General features: G+C 40.4%; 1 protein-coding gene across 1 annotated transcript in view; it reads left to right on the forward strand.

Annotated features, from left to right (window-relative positions):
- Nucleotides 1–5050: 5050 nt before the first annotated feature.
- Nucleotides 5051–24507, forward strand: part of LOC123635587 (cytochrome P450 2J2-like) — a 36891-nt gene continuing 17434 nt past the window's right edge. The window contains exons 1-5 of the mRNA XM_045547896.1: nt 5051–5381; nt 14388–14550; nt 17105–17254; nt 17641–17801; nt 23016–23192. Of these exons, the coding sequence (XP_045403852.1) occupies nt 5184–5381; nt 14388–14550; nt 17105–17254; nt 17641–17801; nt 23016–23192 (849 nt within the window). The 5' untranslated portion in view covers nt 5051–5183. The remainder of the gene's footprint in view (nt 5382–14387; nt 14551–17104; nt 17255–17640; nt 17802–23015; nt 23193–24507) is intronic.

A 24507-nucleotide genomic window follows, 5' to 3' on the forward strand; every position in this document is an offset into this window, starting at 1 on the left:
TTATCCTTTTTGTTTCTTGGGTTTCAGAGAAAACCCAATGCAGTTGGCACTGTGAGAATGAGAAACAGAAAAAAGGATGGGGAGAAGGTGTTTGGCTGGAGCCAGCCTAAGGTGGCTGAGACAGCCAAGAATAAGTGTGTCTGGAAGAAATTGTTTGGTTTAATGTGTAGGAGGAGGCTTTGGTCCTTCTTGCCTGGTAGAAGAAAGAATGGAAGTGAGAGCCCCATGCATGTGCATTTTCTTTGTAAACCACTGCAAAGTTGCATCTCTAGAAAACAGGCCAAGTGATAGACTGAGAATAAAACCAAACAAATCAGGCCTTCAACTTGAACTTCCCAAACTTCCAGGACTTTGTCTTCCACTTTTTTTCCCTAATAAGATCACCCAAGTAGAAGACTCAAATGTAAATTTGTCAAAATACATTATGTGTCTCAGTTTCTTCATCTGTAAAATGAAGGATTTGGTGAAGACAACTCTAAATTCCATTCCTGCTCTGCAGTGCATTGTCCATGATCCTAGATGGTCAGGTACACACCCACTTCTAGGGGAATAAATGGAAATTCCCTGGGGACTTATGCTGGCCTAAGGGGTGCACAGGACTCAGGGTCAAGAAGATTGTGAGCACAGTTAGCCAGAACCCTTGGGGAATAGATGACTAAAATTGAAATTTCTGACCATATAAAATGTCTGTTTTTTTTTTTTTTTTTTAAAGCTTGTTGGAGAGGCTCTAAGCTGTCCAAGCATGACATGAAGATTTTGTTACACACACTTTTGTAACTCTCTTATGCCTGTATCTACTTGGAAGGCTCCAGGGCCCCTTCCCCTCTTCTTTTGTATCAGTTCCTGACACACAGTGTGCAAGCAATATAACATGACCTGTGGCATCATGGACCAAGAGTGGATTTTGCCAAATGGCAACCCAGGCTGTGAATCTCCTATCACTCTCCTACAAGATACACAGACACATACAGGCTGCAGGATAAATTTAAAATCGGGGTGGAGGTTGTGTGACTTACGGCAGAGAACAGGGCACACATGATATCCTGAGTACTCATGGAATCGTGCCCAGTTGGTACTGCATGTACCAGGGAGGGGTTCAGGAGAGGTACCGCTCTCACAGCATCACACATATTTATAGACAGGGGGTGAAAGCTGGCTAGATGAATAAGTAGCAAGGACAACTCCTTGGGTGAGGAAGCAGCTTGGGTTAGAACAGGAAATCCAGACTTCCCTGGTGCCAAGTTGTTCTGCCCTTGAGCTCCCTCAAGCCTTCTGAGCCAGCCTTTTGCTAAGCTCCCAAAAAGGAAGAGGGGCAGTGGTGAGTGCTCAAGATCATCTGGATTTGTCACTGCTCAACCCCATACCATGACTTTGGGAGCAAGACATTTAAACCTGTAAAGTCTCTGTTGTCCTCCTCTAAAAGAAAGGTATGACAGCAGAAATGTCACTATGGGGTGGTGAGGATAAAATTGGAAAACATGAAATGCTATCTGTGTTACAGATTGACAGCAATGAGATTCAAGGAGGTGCAAGGCAAAAGTGGTTCTATTCCCATCCACGCACACCCCAACACACTCTGCACTACCTTTCTGTCTCTGAATAAAATTATAGGCAGGGTCCATCACTTTTCAGGTTACTCTTTCGTAACAAATGATCCTATTCTCACATTTATTCTTTTTTTATTATTTAATTTTTATTTTGTTTTACATTTATTCTTAAGAAGATTGGTGGCTACAATTTACAACCCAATAAGAATACAATTTATAGAACTCCATACTATAGCTGATTAGCTCCTCCTTCCCCACCCAGTTTCAGAACTGAAAGTTTCCAGGCGGAGTGGGCAGGGGTTTGACCACCTCATCTCTCTGCACCATGTGTTCCTCCCTTCACCACCACCCCACCTCACCCTCCCACCCAGGTTATCTACCGGGGCCGGTGCCATCCATGTGCAGAGCCCTAAGTTTAATATACCCCTCTCCTTCTTGGGCATCTGTCATTTCAGTGCCTCTTCTGGCCTATTATCCACCCAGGCAGTCCTCTTGTTGGCATCCAAGATGGTCCCAAGCTGCCTGCACCCTGGTCACATCATAAGGGGCCATGAAGTGTCCTTCTGAGAAATCCCTCCCTCCTCGGCCACCACTGTTGGCCTCACCCAGTCTCTTGCCTGTACGAAGCTCCAGGCCTTGGGGTGGCACTGATTCTTAGTCACCAGAGACTCTACAAAGCACAGGCGAAGACCTCCATGCTTGACCTCTGATTACAAATCAGCTGTTAACGTTATTGTGGTTCTCTTTTATTGAACAAACTATTTTTCTCATGTAGCTTGCAAGATTTTCTCTTTGTCTTTCAGCATTTTGACTATGATGCATTTAGTGTGAACCCTTTTTATATGTAGATTAATGTTTTTCATGAAATTTGGGAATTTTACAGCCATTCTTTCTTCAAAAATGTCTGTTCTTTTCTCTCTATCATCTAAAAGTCATCTATGGTAGTCTGATTACACGCACACTGGTGTGTTTAATGGTGTCCCACATTTTTCTGACATCCTTTACATTATTCTTCATCCTTTTTTCTCTCTTTTATTTGGATTGCATAATCTCTACCAAACTATCTTCAAGTTTATTGATTCTTATCTTTTCTAGTTTACACCTGCTATTGATCCCTCTACTAAATTTTAAAAGTTCAGTTATTTTGCTTTTCAACTCCAAAATTTCATGTTTATTTTTTATAATTTCTATGTCTTTATTGATACACTCTATTTGATGAGACATTGTCATTGTACCTTCCTTTACTTCCCTTACCACAGTATTATTTAGTTCTTTGGGCATATGTCTAATTAAGTTGCCTTATAGTCTTTGCTAAGTTTAACACCTGGGCTTTCTCACTGCCAGGTTCACTTGCCTGCTTTATTTACTAGGTTTGGATCACACTTTCCTGTTTCTTTGTATGTCTTCTAATTGTGTCTTGTAAACCATACATTTTAGATAATATACTACAGCAATTCTAGTTAATGATCTGTCCCCTCCCTCCTGGGATTCTTGCTCTTTGTACTTTTATTTGTTTACTGACTGGGCTGGACTAATTACCCTAAAGTGTAAAGTCTCTGATGTTAGGTCTCTGAGAACAGAGACTTGAGTGTGCACACAGTCACAGTAGGATAACATGGGTTTTAGCAGGGCTCTCTTTGACTGCTTTTTTCTTGTTCTCTATTAAGCTGTCTGTCTCTGCAGGTATTACGCTCAGTTCTTAATCTCCAATAACTACCAGTTGATTGCTCTATTGTTTTCATCCATGCCTGAGGAATAAATTGGTTCTCAAGCTGATCCAATTTAATGTGGGCTTCTCAGCAATACTTTTTGAGGCCAGTCTTTGAGATTTGTTCTGGTCCCAGAAAGGCTCTTCTTAGCTGTCTCTTTCCCTGATTGCCCCTTATAGGCGTCTAGCTGGCCTATGGTGTAGCTTATTGTTCTCTTGGAGCTATAGGCCTCCTCTTAATTGCTTACCACCAAAATCTCTGTTTTTTGGGGCATCAGTCCCTAGTTTTTCTGACTAACCTCTTTCCTCCATCCTCTATCCTATATCTGTGCTATGTGCAAGGTGGGGTGCAATCATGGTCCAGTATTCTCAGCTTGCTGTCGTGGGGTAATGTTTCTGCCCTACAAAAAGTGGGTGGATGGAGGAGGATATCCCAGTATCTCTCAGTCAGTCTTGCCTAATATGGAGATTCTGCAGCATGGAGTTTTGTGGGGAAGGTATGAGAAATGCTTTCAGCCTTTCCTTCTCAGGGAGATAACTGTAATCTTCAACTGGGAGCCAAGAAAAATGTCCTTGGCCACACCTGTCTAGAACTAATCTGTCACACTGAGCTGGAAACTAGGAGAGGGAGTAGTTATTGCTCAAATGCCACAGACTTTCGCTGTTTCTACCAAGGTTTAGTGGATTTTTCTTGAGCAAAATATCTTCATTTACTTTGTCTTTAGAACAATTGTCAGAGACATAAATGGTTGGGGGTTTATAAATAATTTTTATCAATTATGGGTTTTTACTAGGAAGAGGTTCTGCAGAGCTCCTCATGCTGTCATTATGAAAGTCATCTTCCTGCAGGAATGTTTTTAATGGAAAAAATAAAAATTAAAAAAAAACAATAAGAAAGTGAAGGAGGGAGATAGCAAACCTAAATGTTCATTGATGCAGGAATGGGTCAACAAATGGTGGCATAGTAATAGCACACCACCTAGCTATTATTTTATTTTTTCCTTTTTATCATCACCTTCTTTGAGAACGATTAGCTATTAAATTGAATGAATTAGAGTCACATGTATCAATCAGGACAGATCTCAAACACATTATACTAAGAAAAAAGCAGTTGTGGAATAATTCTTTTAAAAATAACATGTAAATATTAGAAACATTGCTTCCATGGATGCATAACAGCTGTAGTAAGACAGGAAAATGTGGACTGCAAGTATACAAGTTAATCTCTGAAGTGTATCCCTCTCTGGACTTTGGATAGGTAGAATGAGACTTCAATAAAACATTTTCAACAGCATGTGTATCTCTACGTTGAGTACATATGTGTGTACTATGCTATACTATTCCAGAACTGTGCTTCATGTTTAGAGTTTCACAAATGGTAAAGACGAGTGTGCTGCTTGGCCTATAGTAAGAGCCCAGGAAATGTTAGGTGCTGTTGCTGGTCATCACTGTTTACCAGGCACAGTTCCAATCACTGGCAGAGAAGGTGATTGAAATACATGAACTCAAATGTCCGGGGCGCTTTCTGACATGCTTTGAAACCGTAAACCCAAGAGCCCCAGTGGTTCTGGAGAAAGATGAGCTTCTATATAGAAAAGAAACTGCGTCTAGCCAAGGCTTTTCCAGTATCCACACGTTCTCCCCAGAAAACAGTGCCAGGCATGCTCAAAAGGCTCAGCCCAGGGCGCGGCGCTGGGAGGAGGGGCGGGGTTGGCACGCGGTTGGGGGCGGGCGCTGGGAAGAGGGGCGGGGTTGGGGCGGGCGCTGCTGGCTGTAGGGGGCGGGGCCAGGGAGGTGAGCTGTGCAGAGGAGGGAAAGGGTGGGGCGGGCGATAGTGGAGGGCGAGGGCCAGGACAAGTGGGGACATTTGCCTTCACAGGCTGTAGAAGAGCCAGCGGACCTCCCAGGCCCCAGGCCTGCTGGGGGCGATGGGCTCCCTGGCGGCCGCCCTCTGGACAATGCTCCATCCCCAGACGCTCCTAGTGGGTGCTGTCGCCTTTCTGCTCTTTGCTGACTTCCTCAAAAGACAGCGGCGAAAGAACTACCCTCCGGGGCCTTGGCGCCTGCCTTTCCTCGGCAATTTCTTCCACCTGGGCTTTAAGGAGTCACACCTGACACTTCAGCCGGTAGGAGGAGGGAGGGGATGGTCCCTACCGCATCCTGACCGTAACTCTGATCTGCAGGACAAGGGACATTCTGGGGACTGAGGTAGAGGTCGGGAAGGAGGGGAAGCTCTGTGGCTAATGCTTGTAACCAGAAAATCCTTGCTTTCAGCTTCATTGTCATTTCCCCTCCTGTCAACTGGTATGATTCTATCTGCCCTAGAGGTGGTATATTATTAAGAGTACTAGGCATGTGAAGTTCCTTCACTCATTTAATTGCGTGTTACCTTGTTAAACAGTGTAGGAACATCTTATTTACAATGTGATTGCCTTGACTTTTTTTATATTATCCTTAAAAATGCCAGAGTTCTAGGAAGCTTCATTTCCCACGTGTAAGATGGTGATAATTCTACCTAAATCCTCATCATTTCTCAACTGGATAACTCTCACCCCCACACTGTCTGATCCCCTGCCTTCAGCCTCCTGCCCTGCAGCGCATTCTCACTGAAGTAGTAATTTTACGATGTTACTCCTCTGTTTAAATTTTCTCAGTGCCTTCCACTGCCTCCCGTTGTTCAGACTCCTTACTGGGGCACTTGGGACCATTATTGATCTGGCCTCTTTATAATCATCTCCTATCAGGGCTCCCTAAGTCTGCCCACTCTGAATTCTTTAAAGTTCTCTCAGACACTTTCTCAAGAATCTTCAGCTGGTTTCCCTGCCACTCAGCACAGGTCCTTTGCTGAGAGACAACGCTGTGACAGGGGGTTATAGAGATTAAAAAAAAGAGTGAATGATTGACATGGCTTCTATTTTGTCACACAGCTATTAGTTCCCCTTTCCCTACACGTGCCTAGGGTACTTTAAACATGTGGCTATATACTGTACTCAAATACAGATAAGAAAATACTTAGTACTCTGGGAGAAAACCTCAATTAATAGTACTAAGTGACAGAATTTTAAAATTAGGCTGCTAACCTGTGCCCTTATTTAAGAAATGTGTTGTTTAATTTCCAAATATTTGGAGATTTTCCTGGTATTCTTCTGTGAATGATTTACAGTTTGATTCCATTACAGTCAAAGAACCAATTATTTTAAATTTATTAAGGTTGATTTAATGACACAAGATATGGTTTATCTTGATAAAGGTATCATACATGTTTGAAAAAAATTCAACTGTTGTTGGGTGGAGTGCTTTATAAATATCAATTAGATCTCATTGGGTAATGGTATTCTTTAGTTGTCTTGTATCCTTACTGACTTACTATCTACTGATTCTTTGAATTACTGAGAGAGGCACATTGAAGTCTCCAACTACAATTGTGTTTATCTATTTCTTTATTCAGTTCTGGTAGTTTTTCCTTCATGTATTTGGAAGCTCTGTTGTTTTGTACATACCCATAAGATTGTCATGTATTCTTGGTGAATTAACCCTTTTATCATGTAATGTCCCTCTTTTCCCCTGAACTTTACTTTTAATATGATATAGCCACACCAAACTCTCTTTTGATAAGTATGTGAGTAGTATAAGCTTCTCCATCATCTTACTTTTAACTTACTCATAATATCATTATATTTGAAATGAGTTTCTTGCAAACAGTATATAATTGGATCATTTTTTTCATTCTGCCAATTTCTGTCTTTTAATTGGTCAATGTAGATCATTTATATTTGATGTAGTTATTGATACATTAGGATTTCAGTCTACCAACTTATTAGTTGTTTTACATTTCTTCCCTGCTTTTCATTGCTCTGTTTCCCCTTTGCTGTCTTCCTGTGGGTTACCTGAACATTTTAAAAACAATTCCATTCTCATATATCTGTAGTGTTTTTGAACATATCTCTTTGTATTGTTTTACAAATGGTTGCTCTGCATATTACAATTTGCTTATGTAGATTACTGCAGTCTACTAGTGTCAACAATTTACTACTTAAGGTGACATACTGATACCTTATTACTATTCAGGTCACTTTACTTTCCTGTTTTATTAATGTAATTTGTATTAAACATATATGTGTGTATACACTGAGAACCACATCAGACAGTATTATAATTTTGCTTTTAAATGACAAATGCAAATTTTGAAACCTCAAGAGGAGAATAATTGATTGTATTTACCCATTTATTTACCTTTCTTGTTGGTCTTCCTTCACTCCTGTTGAGACATCTGCTGTCATTTGAATTGTCATTCCCCACAGGTAATGAGTTTTTTTCCTACCTGATTTCAAGAAATTTTCTTTGTTTTTAGTTCTCAGCAGTTCAGTTATGATAGGTCTTGGTGCTGTTGTCTTTGGGCTTATCCTCTTTGGGTTCTTGAAACTGTGGGTTTGTATTTTCCCAAATTTAGAGAGTTTTAGCCATTCTGTCCTCACATATTTTTTCAACCTCACATTGTTTGTCCTTTCTGGGACTCTTGGACACTGATGGCACAAATGGTAGATCTCTTGTTTTTGTACCATACAACAAGCCTCTCTGAGGCTCAGTTGTTGTTGTTTCCAATCTACTTTCTCTGTTTTCTTCAGATTGGATACCTTCTACTTATCTGTCATCAGTTTCACTGATTCTTCTGTCATTACCACTCTGCTATTGAGCTTCTCTATTGAATTGTTTTTGTGCTATTGTATTTTTCTGTTCTGTTTTTTTTTCAAAATTTTATTTTTTATTTTATTTCTTTTTTTTACTTTAGGTTTATAACCTTTCCTTTAATTTCATAATATTTTATTGGGATACAAACACTTTGGTTACACGAATTGCTTTTGTACTCTTTGAGTCAAAGTTATCAGTGTGCCCATCCCCCAGATAGTGTGCATTGTACTGTTAGGTATGAATTTACCCATCCACTCCTCCCCCACTCTACCTGCTTGATTTCCAACCAATGTTATTTCCATATGTGTACATAACTGTTGATCTATTAGTTCCAATTTAATGGTGAGTACTTGTGGTGTTTGTTTTTCCATTCTTGTAATACTTCACTTAGAAGACTGGTCTGCAGTTCCATCCAGGTTAATTTACTATAAGATGTATTAGTTCACCATTTTTTTTTTAGGTCAGAGTAGGACTCCATGGTATACATATACCACATTTTATTAATCCACTCATGTATTGATGGGAACCTGGGTTGTTTTCACATCTTTGCAATTGTGAGTTGTGCTGCTATAAACATTTGAATGCAGGTGACTCTTCTATAGAATGCCCCCCCTTTTTTTTTTCCATTGGTCTCCAATGGAATTGGTGGATCAAATGGTAGTTCTACTTTGAGTTCTTTGAGGTATCTCCACACTACTTTCCATAGCGGTTTTACTACTTTGCAGTCTCACTAGCAGTGTACGACTGTTCCTATCTCTTGACATCTATGCCAACATTTGTTGTCCTGAGCCTTTTTGATAAAATCCATCCTCACTGGAGTTAAGTGATATCTCCTTGTGGTTTTCATTTTTATTTCCCTGATGATTAGAGGTGTTGAGCATTTTTTCATGTTTGTTAGCTATTAGTCTACCTTCTCTTGAAAAGTTTCTGTTTGTGTCTTTTGCCCACTTTTTAATGGGGTTGCTTGATTTTTATTTTCTTGCTGATTTGTTTGAGTTCTTTATGGATTTTAGTTATCAGCCCTTTATTGGATGTATAGCATCCAAATATTTTTTTCCATTCTGTAGGTTGCCTATTTTCTCTAACAATTGTTTCCTTGGCTGTGCAAACGCTTTTTAATTTGATCACATCCTATTTATTTATTTTTGTTGTTTCCATGATTGCTTTTGAGGTCTTATTCATAAATTCCTTGTCTAGGCCAATGTCTATAAGAGTTTTTCCAACATTTTCTTCTAGAATTCTTATAGGTTTATGCCTTAGGTTTAAGTCTGATACTGGCACAAGAACAGACACATAGACAATGGAGCAGAACAGAGAACTGAGATATAAAACCATCCTCATCTTGCCATCCAATCTTTGACAAAGCAGACAAAAACAAACACTGAGGAAAAAAATGCCTATTCAATAAATGGTTCTGGGAAAATTGAATAGCCTCATGTAGAAGACTGAAACAGGATCCACACCTCTCACCACTCACCAAAATTGATTCACAATGTATTTTTCAGTTCTAAAATTTCCATTTGGTTCTTCTTTATAGCCTCTGTTTGTTTGCTAAGATTTCCTATGTTTATTTGCTTCAAGCATGTTTATAATTGCATATTGGAATATTTTTATAACAGCTGCTTTAAAATCTTTAATATTCTATAATTCCAACATCTGCATAATCTCAGTGTTGGTGTCAACTCATTTAAATTGAGATTCTCCTGGCTCTTGGCAAGGTGAGTAATTTTAGACTATATCCTGGACATTTTGTGTGTTACATCATTATGTTATAAGACATACTCTGGATACAATGCAAGTCTTTTAGTATGTAGCCTATTTAGATTCTGAATGCTTACACTTGTCAGCTGTGGTTCAAATGTCGATTTAGGTTATAAAGCCTCTGCAGTCCTATTCTGGTCTACCCCACTTTGTGTTACCACTCCCACAGGAGTCCACCTCACAGTCTCATCAGTGCAGGCTGGGGAGAAGGAAGATGGAGACAGATGACAGGGAAACCTCTGGGTAGGGTCCTTCCCACAGAGGCATGGGAGTCAGAGATCTGCCTACATCTGCTCATGAGAAAGTATACGCCCTTATTACTATAGGAGAAAAGTGGATGTCCTAACTCTATCCCCTGACACCCTTCCCAGGAGTCTGTATACTGCAGTTCAGGATTGGAATTCACAATCCAACTCACAGATTCAACAGGGGAGGGACACATGATTGTTACTTCTTAGGTAAGGTGAAAGACAAGGTTCCACCCATGTTCTCCACTGCTGCCAAACACTTTAGGGCTGCAGAAGGTCACTTGTTTTTCATGGTGTTTGCCTCTGGAACAAAGAGGAGAAAAGGCTAAAAGGTTTCTGTCCTGTCAGGCTGTCCTTTTCCTGTCTTTGGGTAGAGAGAATAGGCTTTTCTTGGAGTTATTTTTGTCTCTGTCAATTGCTGTCATGATTAGTAGAAGTAAAATGGGATGCTTTTATTCAATCTTGTCTGGGATACCAAGTTTGAGCTGTGCCCTTGCTGTACTACCAGATAGATGTGAGCATAGAGGTTAGATGCTTCCCCTAATGCCACAAAACTAGCTAATGATGAAACCGAGACTAGGTTCTTATTCCTGGCCCAGTGACTTTTATCACACTGTTTATTTTTATTTTATATAGGTTGCCCTTTGTATATTCCTTTGGGTGAGATACATGAAATTAAAAAGGTGTGATTTCATTAAAATTAAATTTACATTCTTGCAATTGGAAAATATTAAGCACTAACTGTAATAACACTCTAATAGATCTTGCATTAGAATTTTTATGTTAATTCTCATTTAATCTCCATGATGGGGGGCACAGGAGTTATGTGTTATCTGGTGGCATCTGCATTTTACTATCGAGTAAACTGCCTGAGAACAAACAGCAAAGTGATTTGCCAAGAGCATTCAGCTACATAATGGCAAAACAAGGACTTGAACCCAAGACAATTTGACTCATGCACTTATTCTCTACTTATGCTATGTGACTTCTAATGATATAGTTTGAGGATAATTGATTTATTCATGGGTTTATTTCTTCAACAGACATTTATTATGTGTTTACCATATGCCAGGTATAGTGCAAGACAGTGTATGATGAAATGTGTAGTGTACATGCTTGGTAACCAAATGGGTTATCAGGAGATGGGATCACTGTGAAAGAGAAACCCTGGGGATACCTTTTGTAAGCTGTTGGAATGAATTGGGCTGAATTTTAAAGAAATGTTTGATGTTTTGCAAGTAGCTAAGTGGAGTAAAGGAAAAGGAGATTTTAAATGGGGGGAATGATCTAAACTACAACAAAGTGAGAGGACAGTGAAGAAACTTCTCTGTATGGTGTGATGGGAGCTTTTCTCCCCACCTCCCACCCCACCCCATTTTCTGAACTTTCCTTGCTATAGCCATATGGCTTGTTATAGGAACATTTATTAATATTTAAGTTGGATAAAAACTTATCAGACTAAGGAGGGAGAATGGTAGATAAGATTGATAAATTGCTTATAAGAAAGTAGCCTCAAAATACACGGATGTGAAAAAGATTGAAATTTATTTCTCTTTCACAAAGGAGTTCAGATTCAGGTGGGAAGTTCAGGGCAGGGAGGATGCTTTGTACCACAGTGTCATCTAACACCTCCAGTTCCTTCAATCTTGTTGCTCTGGTCCTCCACCAACACCATCATGTATGAGTTCTGGCCCATGGGGAGGAGAGAGGGGAGGTGGTGACCAAGCTGCTTTGATTTAATGAAGTGACCCAGCAGATGCAAACATAACACTCTTGTGTCCTGTTGGCCATGCCTAGACAGGCTGGAAAACGTGGACAGCTAATACTTAGGGAGCACCGTCATCACACAGAGGAAGAGAGGGGAAATACATTTATCCTTTCATATAAGGATGCGACCTATAGAATGTGTTGGAAAGAGCCCAAAGCATTTACATTAAGTGGAATCTCTCTCAACATTATATCGTAGTAATGATGGTCCAATCTCTTCTCTCACTAATCCTTCACTTCTAGTATTGCTTTATTCTAAGTATTAATTTTGCTCCATTGTGTTGTTAAACCCTTAATGCTACATTTGGAATTTTATTCCTGGTATTAAATTTCCTGTCTCCGATTGCTTTTGTTTCGCTTTTATAGATACTATTTCAATCCTTTTCTCTTTCTTTTTCTGTTTTCATTTCTTGTTTTAAACCTATTTTTGCCTTCTGAACCATCTTATTTTTACTCTCTTGTGTTCCTTTACTCTGTTTCTTTTTAATAACTTGTTTTATGGTGTACATAGAAATATACACTATGCTGGACAAAGTCCTTTCAGAGGCCCTCTGGGTCATTTAATCCTTGTGAAGCAATTGGCACAATGACTGGTACAGTGAACTTCAGAATTGATAAACATCACCATAATCAACCCCAGGGCTCCAGGGCATCATTTCACCTATCCAGATTTACACAGTTGATAAAACCATAAAAACTTTTTATCCAGTCTTTCTGAACTAGACATGTATGCAATCGGAGAGCTGGTAAAGAGAGAATAAAGAAGAAGGTGATTTCAGTAAAGGGTAATGTAGTTCCAAATCCCTTCTAAATATCAGCTGAGATTCTAGTTTGCAGACCTTGCCAGTTAGGAGTCAATTTAACCTGAGATTTTTCAGCTCTTACAAAAACAAATTTATTGAATTCTCTAAATTAATCAAGAAATTCTTCTTGTGAGGCATAAGAAGTTCATCCAGGAATTCAGCAAGGGGAAATACAAAATCTACTTGATGTGTAGGAACGCATCACTGCCATTGCTTAGAAGTAATGACTTGTATTCTAGAGTCCAACTGACTTGAGATTGAACCTTGGCTCTCGTGAGACAGGACATGCTGTGCTGGAGATAAACGAAGACTGATGGAGGATGCTGGGACAAAACAGTGATGGAAAGATTGAGTTCAGGCCTGGTCTTTAGCGTGGGTAGAGGATACTAAGATGAGGCTGAATCATGTATATTTCCTCCGATGGGTGCCTTGTAGGTCCAGGGCTGTAAGAGTGGCATGTTGGAGAATAAACACAAGGAGACCAGGATCAGGGAGGGAGTCACAGACACCTGGAGGACTTGGAGCCCTTTTGTTTGATACCTTGTCCACAGCAACACTCAACCCAGGCAAATAAAAGGCAGGGGCGGGGTCTACATAGGCCACTTTCTCTATTAGTTAGGAAGGACTTTGATCAGTGACTGTACACTATCCTCAGACTGGTGTTTGCACATCCCTGCACACATGGCCGTAGTCATAAACACACCCACACGCTCCGATTCTCCCTCCCTCCTGCCTTCTCCACCCAACTCTCTTACTCTCCACGCATTCTCACATTCACTCTCTCACTCTCACTAAACTCTAAGTCCTAGAGCCATCTGAGGGTCACGTCTTTGTCCTCAAATCTTATATAATACTTGGCAAATTCCTTGCCCCATCAATAGCTTTGTCACCTTGGCTGTGTTACTTTAGCTCTGACTTTTTCATTTCCTGACAGATGAGGAAAATCATTACTACCGTACAGTGGTTGTGGGATTAATGAGATAAAACATGAAGGAATGTGGCTTTCTGTGCCATCTCCCCACAGGTCCGTGAGCTCTTGTTCTTTCTGCCACCATGAGCGCACATCCACAGCCCTTTGCACTCAAAACTTGTTTATTCCTTGGACACTTGCTGAGTGGCTGTGCGCCTGGACCAGAAAACAAAGTGCCTTTCACACGGCTGCTTTCATTCTTCCTCGCAGAACCCTTTGAGACAGCAATAACTTTCTCCCTTTGATAGATGGGGAGCTGAGGCCTAGAAAGTGAAGCAACTTCCCAAGAGCCCACAACAACCGAAATGCAGAGCCGAGCTTCTCACATCACTCCAGCCCTGGGGAGCTTTCCCCATGCCTGGTTCACCCTGTAATGCACCTTTTCTTGTGGAGCATTTGTTTCTATATTCTATGGCCAGTGTAGGAAGGGGGTGTTCTCTTTTGGTTAAACAGATATTATGATTTACTAAGAAGTCCCTGCTTGGCACACAGACTTCCCCTAAACATATCTCACCCTTCAGTGGTGGGTCAGAAGTACTGAATTCTCTCTCTTCACTAGACTCTAGGATGCTTGAGGTTAGAGACCTTGTTTATATTATTCCAGTTACATGCTCATGCCTTGTTCTAGGGACACATGTTGAATGGTCACTCAATTCATGCTGGGTGAATATGTAAATGGATGTTTATAAGGAACCTTGTACATCCTGAAGTAAATTGACACTGAGCCTTGTTGAGAGGAGGAGAAAAGGAAACAGAAACATTCCCATCAGACCAAGTTGTGCACACGTGCATGTTCCCCTCAATGTGAGTCCCTCCAGCTACACACACACAACCGCCATTTGTGAACACTCAGCTGTGTGCATATTCAGCTGTGACTACTTAACTGTTTTTCAGTTTGTGAAGAAATATGGGAACCTTATTGGCCTGGAGTTTGGAAACGTGTCTACAGTGGTTATTACTGGACTGCCCTTGATCAAAGAAGCCCTCATCCACATGGACCAACACTTTGTGAACCGCCCTGTTTTCCCTCTCCAAGACCACATCTTTAAGGGAAATGGTAAGTTTCTCGGTCAATATAAGGTCTGAGTTTGATATGCTGGTCTTTCAGAGGTCCCTCTGTGACTATTATCTTCCAACACCCCCAGGAACTGGCCACATAATAAAATTCCTGCCCTTAACAGAAGCGCACATTTCCTGATTGCAGTCACCTGCTCAGAGCACTTCACAGGGTCAGCCATACTAGAGATTTGGGAGAAGCCACATGCCCTGCACAAACTCACACCAGATGCTTTTATAATGACGTAACTACATCACCCTGTTATGGCAGAGGAAGAGGCGATGTGTTCTCTCTCTGTTGTCCCATTCCGAGCCTCTTCCCTTAGGAAAATGGATGCGGATCTGCTTCCTTCTGCCACTGCTTTCTGTCTCTAGCTCCTTATGCTCTACCATGAAGGCCGTGCTGACCAGGGATCTCCAGCCTTCTGGTCTATGTTAGAACAGGTCAGTGTGAATACTTAAGATTATCATTAAAGAAACTTAAACATTTAAAAATTGAAATGAAATTTCAACTCTATTATTCTGTCAAAACACCATGTTGAGGTTCTTCCTAATTCTTCTTTGAAATGTTAATCAATTAATTCTCCATCCATTCACTGTACTGTCTGCCATGTGAAACACAGTGCTGGGCAGGAGTGCTATAGCAATGAATAGAACAGATACAATCTACATCCTTACGTAACTTCTATTAAGGGAGAAAGGCAGTATCAATTACTTATAATAATCAAAACCTTGTAGTACTATGAAGATAAATGCATGATGCACTTATGAGGGGTAACTAATGTATTCCTAGGATTCAGGAGAAGCTAATTTAATGAATTAAAGAAACAATCAAGCAGTGGGATAGAATATAAAAGTCCATGAAGTGTAAACAGAGACAGTGAATGAGGAATTGAAAGGTGGACAATGTCACAATGACGGTAATTAAAAGGAGATAATTAAATGAAAACACATCTGCTGTGCTTGGTCAGGAATAGTTCGTGCAAATTCTTATTAAGGATTCTGTTTTGATCCTTATAACAACAGAAGTTCTTGAATGGTTTTAAATATAGAAGGAAATTATCTTATTAACTGTGTACATTTTTAAGGCTCATTTAGGCTGTCATTTAGAGAATGGACTAAAAAGAACCAGAGACTAGTGTAGGCTTTTAGGTTAGACAGAGTGGTAGCTTGGACCAAGGGGGTTGTGAGAAATGATAGTAGGTTAGAACAGGGTAGTGGCAGTGAAGACACATGGATTCAGGACATGCAGGAGGAGAACCTAGTAACACATGATGGCCTAGATGCAGGGAGAATGAGGTATGGAGGTGACACCCAAATGGGTCAATGATAGAAAGAAGGAACACTCAGAAAAGGACAAGGTGTTTGCTTTGGTTGAACATGGGTGGGGAGTTGTATGGAGAAATCATGAGTTCAAGCCTGGATATGCTGAGTTTGAAATGCCTTTAGGTGAGCAAATTCAAGCAGTTGTTGCAATAATATATACGGGTCCAGAGTTCAGGGTCAGCAATAGATGGTCACTATCAATAGATGCTATTTAAAGTTTTAGGGATTGATAAGATTTACCACAAATGCAATATAATATGAGAAGACAAGAGTCTTTAGACCTCATTTTGAAGAACTCCGCCAATTCATGGTTTAATAGAAGAAGGTAAACCAGCAAAAGATCTGGGAATTTGCCGGCAGAGAATTAGAAAGAAAATCTGGAGAATGTGGTATCCTCAGCACCACTGGATGGGAGTGTTTCCAGAAAGAAGTGTCTAATGCTGCTGCAAGATCAAGTAAGATGAGGTCCAAAGGTATCCCAGGACCTGACAGCAAGGAGGGCCATTTCATTAGTGATGGAGGTCAAGGCCAAGTGTGAAAGGAGTGGAGGTTGCTCTGGATTTGAAGAAGTGGAAGGACCAGGGCCTCACCTGTGTGTGGACAGATGATGGTCTGTTGAACACACCAAGATGTTTTTTGCCCTTTGTGTGTGATGTTCTTTTTATATGGAATATTTACTCCTCCTTGCTTTCTTGAGTTATTCCTTCATCTTTTGCAGTCCAACTTAGTTAGGAACAATCTTATAAAGCCTTTATTTGCCTATTTAAGTATATGGACTTTATCTTATCCATAAGTACGTTCCTAGCATTTAGCATGACATGAATACTTAACTTTACTTATGTGGCTCATAATCAGAGCATAGGCTTTAGAATCAGGAAGACCTGAGTTTGAACACCTCTTTAGCTGTTTTCTAACTGTGCAATCTTATGAAGTTTATCCTCTGTTTCTCAGGTTTCTCATTGGCAAAATGGGGTGGTGTTGGTAATAATTGTCCCTACCCCACAGAAGTTCTCTGAGTACCAAATTGTAGATGCATAAGAATATTTACTAAAGTGCCTAACATCCCCAGCAGTCAATTATGCCCACTGCTTTGGAGTGATTTCTCTGAATGGTTTTCAAATGCATTGATTCCCTTCTCTTTCCTTCCATCGATGCACATCCTCATACCATTTGCTGGATGTTCACATTATCGAACCAGAACACCATAGTATTGACTTTCTTTTTTCCAGGATTGGTCATGTCCAATGGCCAGGTGTGGAAGGAGCAAAGAAGGTTCGCCATGACAGCACTAAGGAACTTTGGTCTGGGAAAGAAGAGCTTAGAGGAACGCATTCAGGAGGAGGCCCGCCACCTCATTGAGGCAATCAAGGAGGAGAACGGTGAGCATTTCATTGCACAAATGTAGGAGATTGTGGCCTATTTATTCACTGGGCAGATATTTATACAGTGCCTAATGCTTGTTCTGTGCCCAGCAGTGTGCTAAGTACTGAGCATAGAGCAGTGAACAACTCTCCATGACTCTGCCCTCAAGGAGTTCTAGAATTAAATGCATGAAGGTGGGCAAAAGCACATGACTGAATCTAAGTCCTGCTCATCAGTTTGACTATGGCATTGACTGAGTACTTGCTGTATGTCAGCCCCAGTGAAAGGTGGTGTGGCCAGGCCTCATGAATTGTTCAGTACTAGGTATGTCCTATGTCAGAGAGAGAGAGAGACTCTCAGTAGGAACTAGAACAAATCCATATTGTCCTTCCTTCCCCTCCAGGACAGCCTTTTGACCCTCACTTCAAAATCAACAATGCAGTTTCCAATATCATTTGCTCCATCACCTTTGGGAAGCGATTTGAGTACCAGGATGATCAGTTTCAGGAACTGCTGAGGTTACTGGATGAACTCGTATATATGAGTGCTTCGATATCTTGCCAGGTAAGGCAGTTCTCTCTCTATATCTTAGTCATGGACATGGGGCTTATGGCAGATACAGATGGGTCTTTGCTTTTAGTTTTTTTGTTGGTTGGTGTAGATGGCAGGAGTTGAAGTTAGAATACATCCTTTTAAATTCAATTTATTATAAACTTATTTGAAATCAATCTGTTGACTCTAGTGTTTTTCATAATATTAAATATTAACCAAGTGTTTACCATATGCGTAAAACATTTCTATCGTTCATGTAAGTACAAAATTTTACATGACATACATCTGTGCGCCTATGTTATTCTTTTTAAAAAGAGCAATACTGCCATTGCCTTTGAGTCCCTCCTCTCTCTGCCTCTCCCCAACCCACCAGTTTCCCTCCTGTGTCCCAGATACTCTTCTCTGTCTGGCTTCCTGCTCAGCGGATGGTTTTAAGATTCATCTGAGCTGGTTGCTCTTTTTTTTTTTTAAATGTAGACTAGTATTCCATTGTGTGAATGCCCATTGTTTGTTAATCTGTTCTCTGTTGATCAACATTTAGTTTCTTTCCAGGTTTTGGATGTTATGAATAAAGCTGCCTTGAACCTTCTTCTACAGGTGTTCTTGTGGACACATCCATTCCTTTCTCTTGCATATGTATGTGGACATCAAAGATTTCTACAGATTTCTAAACTGATTATGCTATTTCCATGCCCACCAACACTCACTATTATCAGTCTTCCAATTTCATAGGATGTAGCCCTTTGGGAATGAAATCTCATTTTTTCCTTGGTGGACCCCGCACACCAATTTTTCTCCCTCTCGGCCCATGAGTATGTCAAAGACCATGCTTAGCTTCTTGGTCTCTCAGCCACTTTCCTGAATTTGGAAGATATTTCTAGAAGAAAACTCACTACTACGTGTTGAGTTTAGCCCTGGGTTTCCTTCGTCCCCTAGGCCTTGTCCCTGAAATTACCTCACTACCTTGATATGTGTGTGTGTGTGTGTGTGTTTATATGTGTACACATGTGTGTATGTTTTTAATCTTGGTGTTGTCAAGGTTTGGCCTTGAATTACTGAGTCTTCCAAACCAAAATTTTAAAACATTTCCTCAGTTTTGAGAAAAGCACTTTATTTTTTTAAATTTCACATGTAATTACAAAAGTACAAAGAGTACAGTCATGAATCACTGTGTACCCATCAGTCAGCTCTGGCAATGATCAACATATGACTAACCTCAGTTTACCTGTATCCAGGCCCCCTTAACCCTGAATTATTTGGAGCAAATTACAGACCTCAATGATTTCATCCATCCATGAATATTTCAGTGTATATGTCAGGTCTGGCCCCTTGACAGACTGTTGTCTGGTTCTTTGGCTCTTTGTTTGACCAGTGTGATGGAGTGATCAGAGACAGAAAGAAATTCCACACAAACAGCTTTTATTCCAGAAAGGAAGAAGCTGCACAAAGTGAAAATATGTTCCAGAGAGAGGCACGTTCAGTTTCCACAAGTGGAGAAAGTTGTTAAAGACTCCCAGGTGGTTTCCTTTTATTGGCCTGGTCCAGGGGAGGGCTTTCGGGAGGTGTGGGAAGGTACAAGATGAATGATATACGTGATTGTAGAGTGTTCTGTGTTTTCTTGCAGTCCCTTCCCCTAATTAGTTAGTCTCCAGCTTCTCCACCCCTGGTAACCATCCCCCTGGCCTGTACCTGTCACCTGCAGATTTGGTCCCTGCAGTATAACAGTATGTTTATAAAAGGACCCTTTTAAACAAACATAAAATATTATTGTACCTGAAAAATATGCACAATAATTATTTAATGCCTTCAAACACCTAGCCAGTGCTCAGACGTCCCTAGATACCTCATACGTAGTGTTTTGGGGGGGAGGTGGTTGACTTTGAATAAGAATCCAAGTGAGGCCCATATAATTTTGTTACTGTGTCTCTTAATTTTCATTTAATCCATGACTTCCTAACCATCCTCTTCCTTGTCTTTATAATTTATTTATTGACAGAATTGAGTCATTTGGACTATAAAGTATTCCACATTCTGGATTTTATTGCCTGCATTCCTTTGGTTTTTAATATGTTCTTCTATTCCAGTGTTTTATATACATTGGTAACCAAATCTAGAGGATTGATCTCCAAAAGATTTTATTTTTTGAAAAGGCTGCCTTTTAGGAGGTACTTAATGTCTGGTTGTCCCATGTTAATGTTGATCTCTGGGTTATCAATCTAATCTATGAAACCATACCCCTTCTGCTTTGTACCTAATGGTTGGAAAAATTATTGATGATCATTGCCTACATGCATTATTTCTTTGCAGGATTTCAATTGGTGATATTGTAATTCTTTTTCTCCCTCTTTTTGATTGACTTGTGTTTACTGATTTTGTATTGATCAAATTGGTAAACTCAACACTATTATAATTAATCTTTGGATGACCTCGTGGGCAACCATATCATATGCAAATAAAGGTAGCTTTGTTTCTTCTTTTGCAATTCTTATCCATTAATTACTCTTTCTTGCTTCACTGTTTTGGTTAGAGTGTCCAGTGTGCTAAATTTCCTACTAAGATGGTGGATTTTTCTCATTCTTGTTATATTGCTGTCAATTTTTACTTTATATCCTTTATGCTATGTTGTTAGATACATACATGCTTAAATCATTATTTCTTCCTAGTAATTGAAATGTTTGTAATTATTTAGTAATGTTCTTTATGTCTATTAATGTTTTCTTCCCTGAAGACTATGTTGTCTGATATGAGCATAGGTAATTGTTTTTCCTTTATTTAGTGTCTGGTTACTATTCTTCTATCCTACTTTCTACATTCCTATGCCCTAATATTTTAGATGCCTCCTTTTTAAACAGTGTAAAGATAGATGTAATTTTCGTATCCAATCTCGGAATCTTTGTCTTTTTATTAGACCATTTAGTTCCTTTTCTTTTAATCAAAATTATTACCAAATTAGAACTAATTTCTAATCATTTATGATTTCTACTTATCTGTTCTTTTCTCCCCTTTTGACTTACTATGATTGACTATTCTCGTTTTACTTATCCCTGTATTCATTTAGAAGATGACCAGGCTTGTTCTATTATTTTAATCTTGACCTTAAAATTTTAATATTCATAACTAAACCATCAGCATCAAAATTATTTTTATCCTGTGCCAGAATAATAAAAAAAGTTTAGAGCACAACATCTGATCAGTGATGTAGACTACCAATGTCATGTTTTTTAGTTTGTTCTTTTTTTAATTCAGAAGTATGCATGATTATTCTGTTTGAGGCAATGAATGTTTGCTTATATTTACCCACATATTTACCAGTTTCTTTTTTCATCATACCATTTATTTTACAGCCTCCTCTTGGTCAGTTAGTGGCAAATTTTCAATTTCATTTATTCAAAAATATCTTTAATTTGCTCCAATTAGAAATTTTTGGCCTTCACTTTTTTTTTCTCCTTGCCTGTAGACAATGTTATTCCACTATCCTCTCAGCTCCCACTGGTGCCATGGAAAGTCAGATACAAGTGTAATTGTTGTTCCTTCAAAAATATTTTTTCCCTTTCTCTCTGGCTGCATTTAAGTCCTAACTCTCTTTACTTATTACTAGTTTCCCTATGGTGTATCTAGAACTGGATTTATTTTTATTTATTCCTGACAAGCATCTTACCTGGGAGCTTTATGGACCCATCACTCCAAAACTGGTAAAGCAGGGAGCACAACTCCTGACATGTGAAAAGGGCGTGATGAATATGAGCTGTTATTACTGTCAAAGTTATTTTGAATCCCTTGTTTCCCTTGCTAGTCATGGTAGTCTTGAGTTCTGCAATTCTATTTGCTTCCTTCCTATTAAGATAGAGTCTATGAGGTCGTGAGAGGTTAGTGGGTGCCCAGCTGACTCCTGAGTCCATGTCTCAGGGAAGAGAACACAGGGGCAGCAGGGTAGGAAAAATAAGCCTTTCTTGGAGTCTCAGAACATTCGAGGCTCTTTGACGGACAACTACACATACTTTATCTCCATTAATTTTCCTAACAGCTCTATAAAGATGAAATGAGGCAACACAGTGTGTGCAAGCTGGCATGGAGTGTGCAGGCAAGGTCAGAGAGTGGCCCACCAGCCCTGTGCTGAGTGCTCTGTGTATCTCATGCCATTCGGTCCCCAGAACCATGCTGGAGCCCCACTGGCAGCTAGTTAAACTAAGGATCAACAAAGCACTAAGTATGTTATTATTATTATTATTATTATTATTACTGTTACCAACTATTATAGCTAGAAAGCAACAAAGCTAATAGTCACACCATGTATGTCTCGTTTTAAGTCTGGTATTTTTCCATTATGTGATGCTCTCTCTTTTCCACCAGACTTTAGAAAAGGTTTTATTCAGCAACCATTTTATTTCAGTTTAAAATATGAATTTATATGCACATGGAGATCACAACATGGTGGGGGAGACAAATGCACACACACACACACACACACACACACACAAACGTATTAGTGATAATTGCCATGACGGAAAACAGAACAAGACAAGGGAATAGACAGAGGATGACAAAGGTCCTGCCACTTTCAGGATCATCAATCAGACAGCTCTAAGGAGGGGACATAGAGCAGAGCCCAAATGAAATGAGGGGCTGGGGATATGTGGACTTCAGAGGAAGAGCTTTCCAGGCAGAGGGAACAGCAACGGCAAAGGCCTCACACAGGAGCATCCTTGCTGTGATCCCAGAGGTCACTGCTGGACAGTAGAGAGCAAGGTTAGGAAGGAGGCAGCCAGTCTGCTGTGCCCAGCTCAGCAGGGCTTACAGGCTGGAGGAGTGACATGGAACTTGGTCCCTGTATGATTGAAAGCCCCAAGGACTGAGAGCCAAGGAGTGAAATGACATGGTTAAACTGCTAAAGGATCCCTCTGGCAGCTCTGGGGAAGAGGGCTGGAAATGGGGTTGGCAATGGAATCACAAAACTGTGGAAAGCTCTTCTTACAGCATCCAGGGAAGAAGTGGTGATGCTTTGTACCCCGATGGCAAGCCGTTGGGGTAGCCAGGAGTGCAGCGAGGCTGGATACAGAGAGCTTAAGTGCTTTGCTAGAGGGGTGACAGAAAAAAAGGAGTCGCAGCTGACCAAGGTTTCAGTGTGAACCAATGAATGATATGGAAAGGAAGCTGTCTCCTGTTGTGTTACAAGGAGGCAAGCTGGCACCATGGTGTCTCCACGATTGTTCTGTTCTTCTCAATTAGCTCTACAATATCTTTCCGCGGATAATGAAATTCCTTCCCGGATCCCACCATACAGTCATCAGAAAATGGGAAAACCTGAAATTGTTTGTTTCTGAAATGATTGAAAATCACAAGAGAGACTGGAATCCTGATGAAACAAGAGACTTTATCGATGCTTACCTCAAGGAAATGGCCAAGGTGAGGGAACCAAATTTGTTTTCTGTGTTTTGTCCTTAAAGGGAAAATAGGTCTATGCTAGTTTCCTATTGCTGCTGCATCAAATTTCCAATAACTTGGTGGGTTGAAATAGCACAGATTTATTCTCTTAGAGTTCTGGATGTCACAAGTCTGAGATCAGTTTCACGGGGCTAAAGTCAAGGTGTTGGTTGGGCTAGCTCCTTTTGAAGGTTCCGGAGAAAAATCTGTTTTTGTGACTTTCCCAGCTTCTAGAGGCTGCCTATATACCTTGGCTTGTGGCCCCATCCTCCATCTTCAAAGCCAGCAGCATAGCCTCTTCTCTGCCTCTGATCTCTGTTTCCATCCTTACGTCTTCTCTCTTGGGCTTTGACCCTCTTGCTTCTCTCTTATAAAGACTCTTCTGATTACATTGGGCCCACTGGGATAATCAAGGATAATTTTCCCATCTTAGAATTTTTATCATAATCCCATCAGCAAAGTCCCTTTTGCCATAAAAATTAACATCAAGGTGCCAGAGTTTAGGATGTGGGTGGAGGTGTTTGTGGGCTGTATCTCTGTCTATCACAGGGGAGTCAAAGGCGGGGAAGTATTTCAGAAAGTGTAGGGTAGCATTAACTCAGGACTGATGAGGTAATTAGAAATAAAGATGGGGGCTTAATGTGGATGCCCAATACTGCCTTTCATCCCCATCCTCTCCTCTCTACCTACATCTGGGGGGCTACACATAACAGGGAAAATAGGAGTTGAGCCTCAAAGCTTTCTTTTATCATTACGTGGTTCTGGACCCAGTGACCTACCCCTTCTCTCATCCCCCTCTGCAGAACACAAGGAAAGCTGAGCTGGATGCCAAAGTTTAACCTCAGGGCCTGAGTGGGGCTTTGCCTTCCCCCTTCTCCTGATAGCATCCACTTTCCAACACTACAGGCCAGAAGCCAGGGTAGGGGGCCAAACTGGACACATGCCCTTTTCCTCAGTGGCCTCTCGGACTGATATACATCACTGAGTCAGTGCCATAATCTTTATACATCTATTATTGTGTCCTCTTCATGGAGTGGGCAGAATGGTGCATTTCTTTATTTTACCTTATTGCCATAACATTAATAGAGCATTGTCCTCTCCCCAGAAGAATAGACTTTACTGGCTTGATGATGTGCACCTATGAGGCCGTGAATATTAAAAGTAATGTTGGACAAATGGAAGATTCCAGGGGAGCATGGTAAAGAGGACTGGGTCTCATGAGAAATGGTTACGGAATCAAAGTGGTTCTAATTGGAAAGGAAAAGAGTAATGAGGAGACAGGAGAATTGTTCATAAG

Source organism: Lemur catta, chromosome 3 (genome assembly GCF_020740605.2).
Source record: "Lemur catta isolate mLemCat1 chromosome 3, mLemCat1.pri, whole genome shotgun sequence".
NCBI classification, from domain to species: domain Eukaryota; kingdom Metazoa; phylum Chordata; class Mammalia; order Primates; family Lemuridae; genus Lemur; species Lemur catta.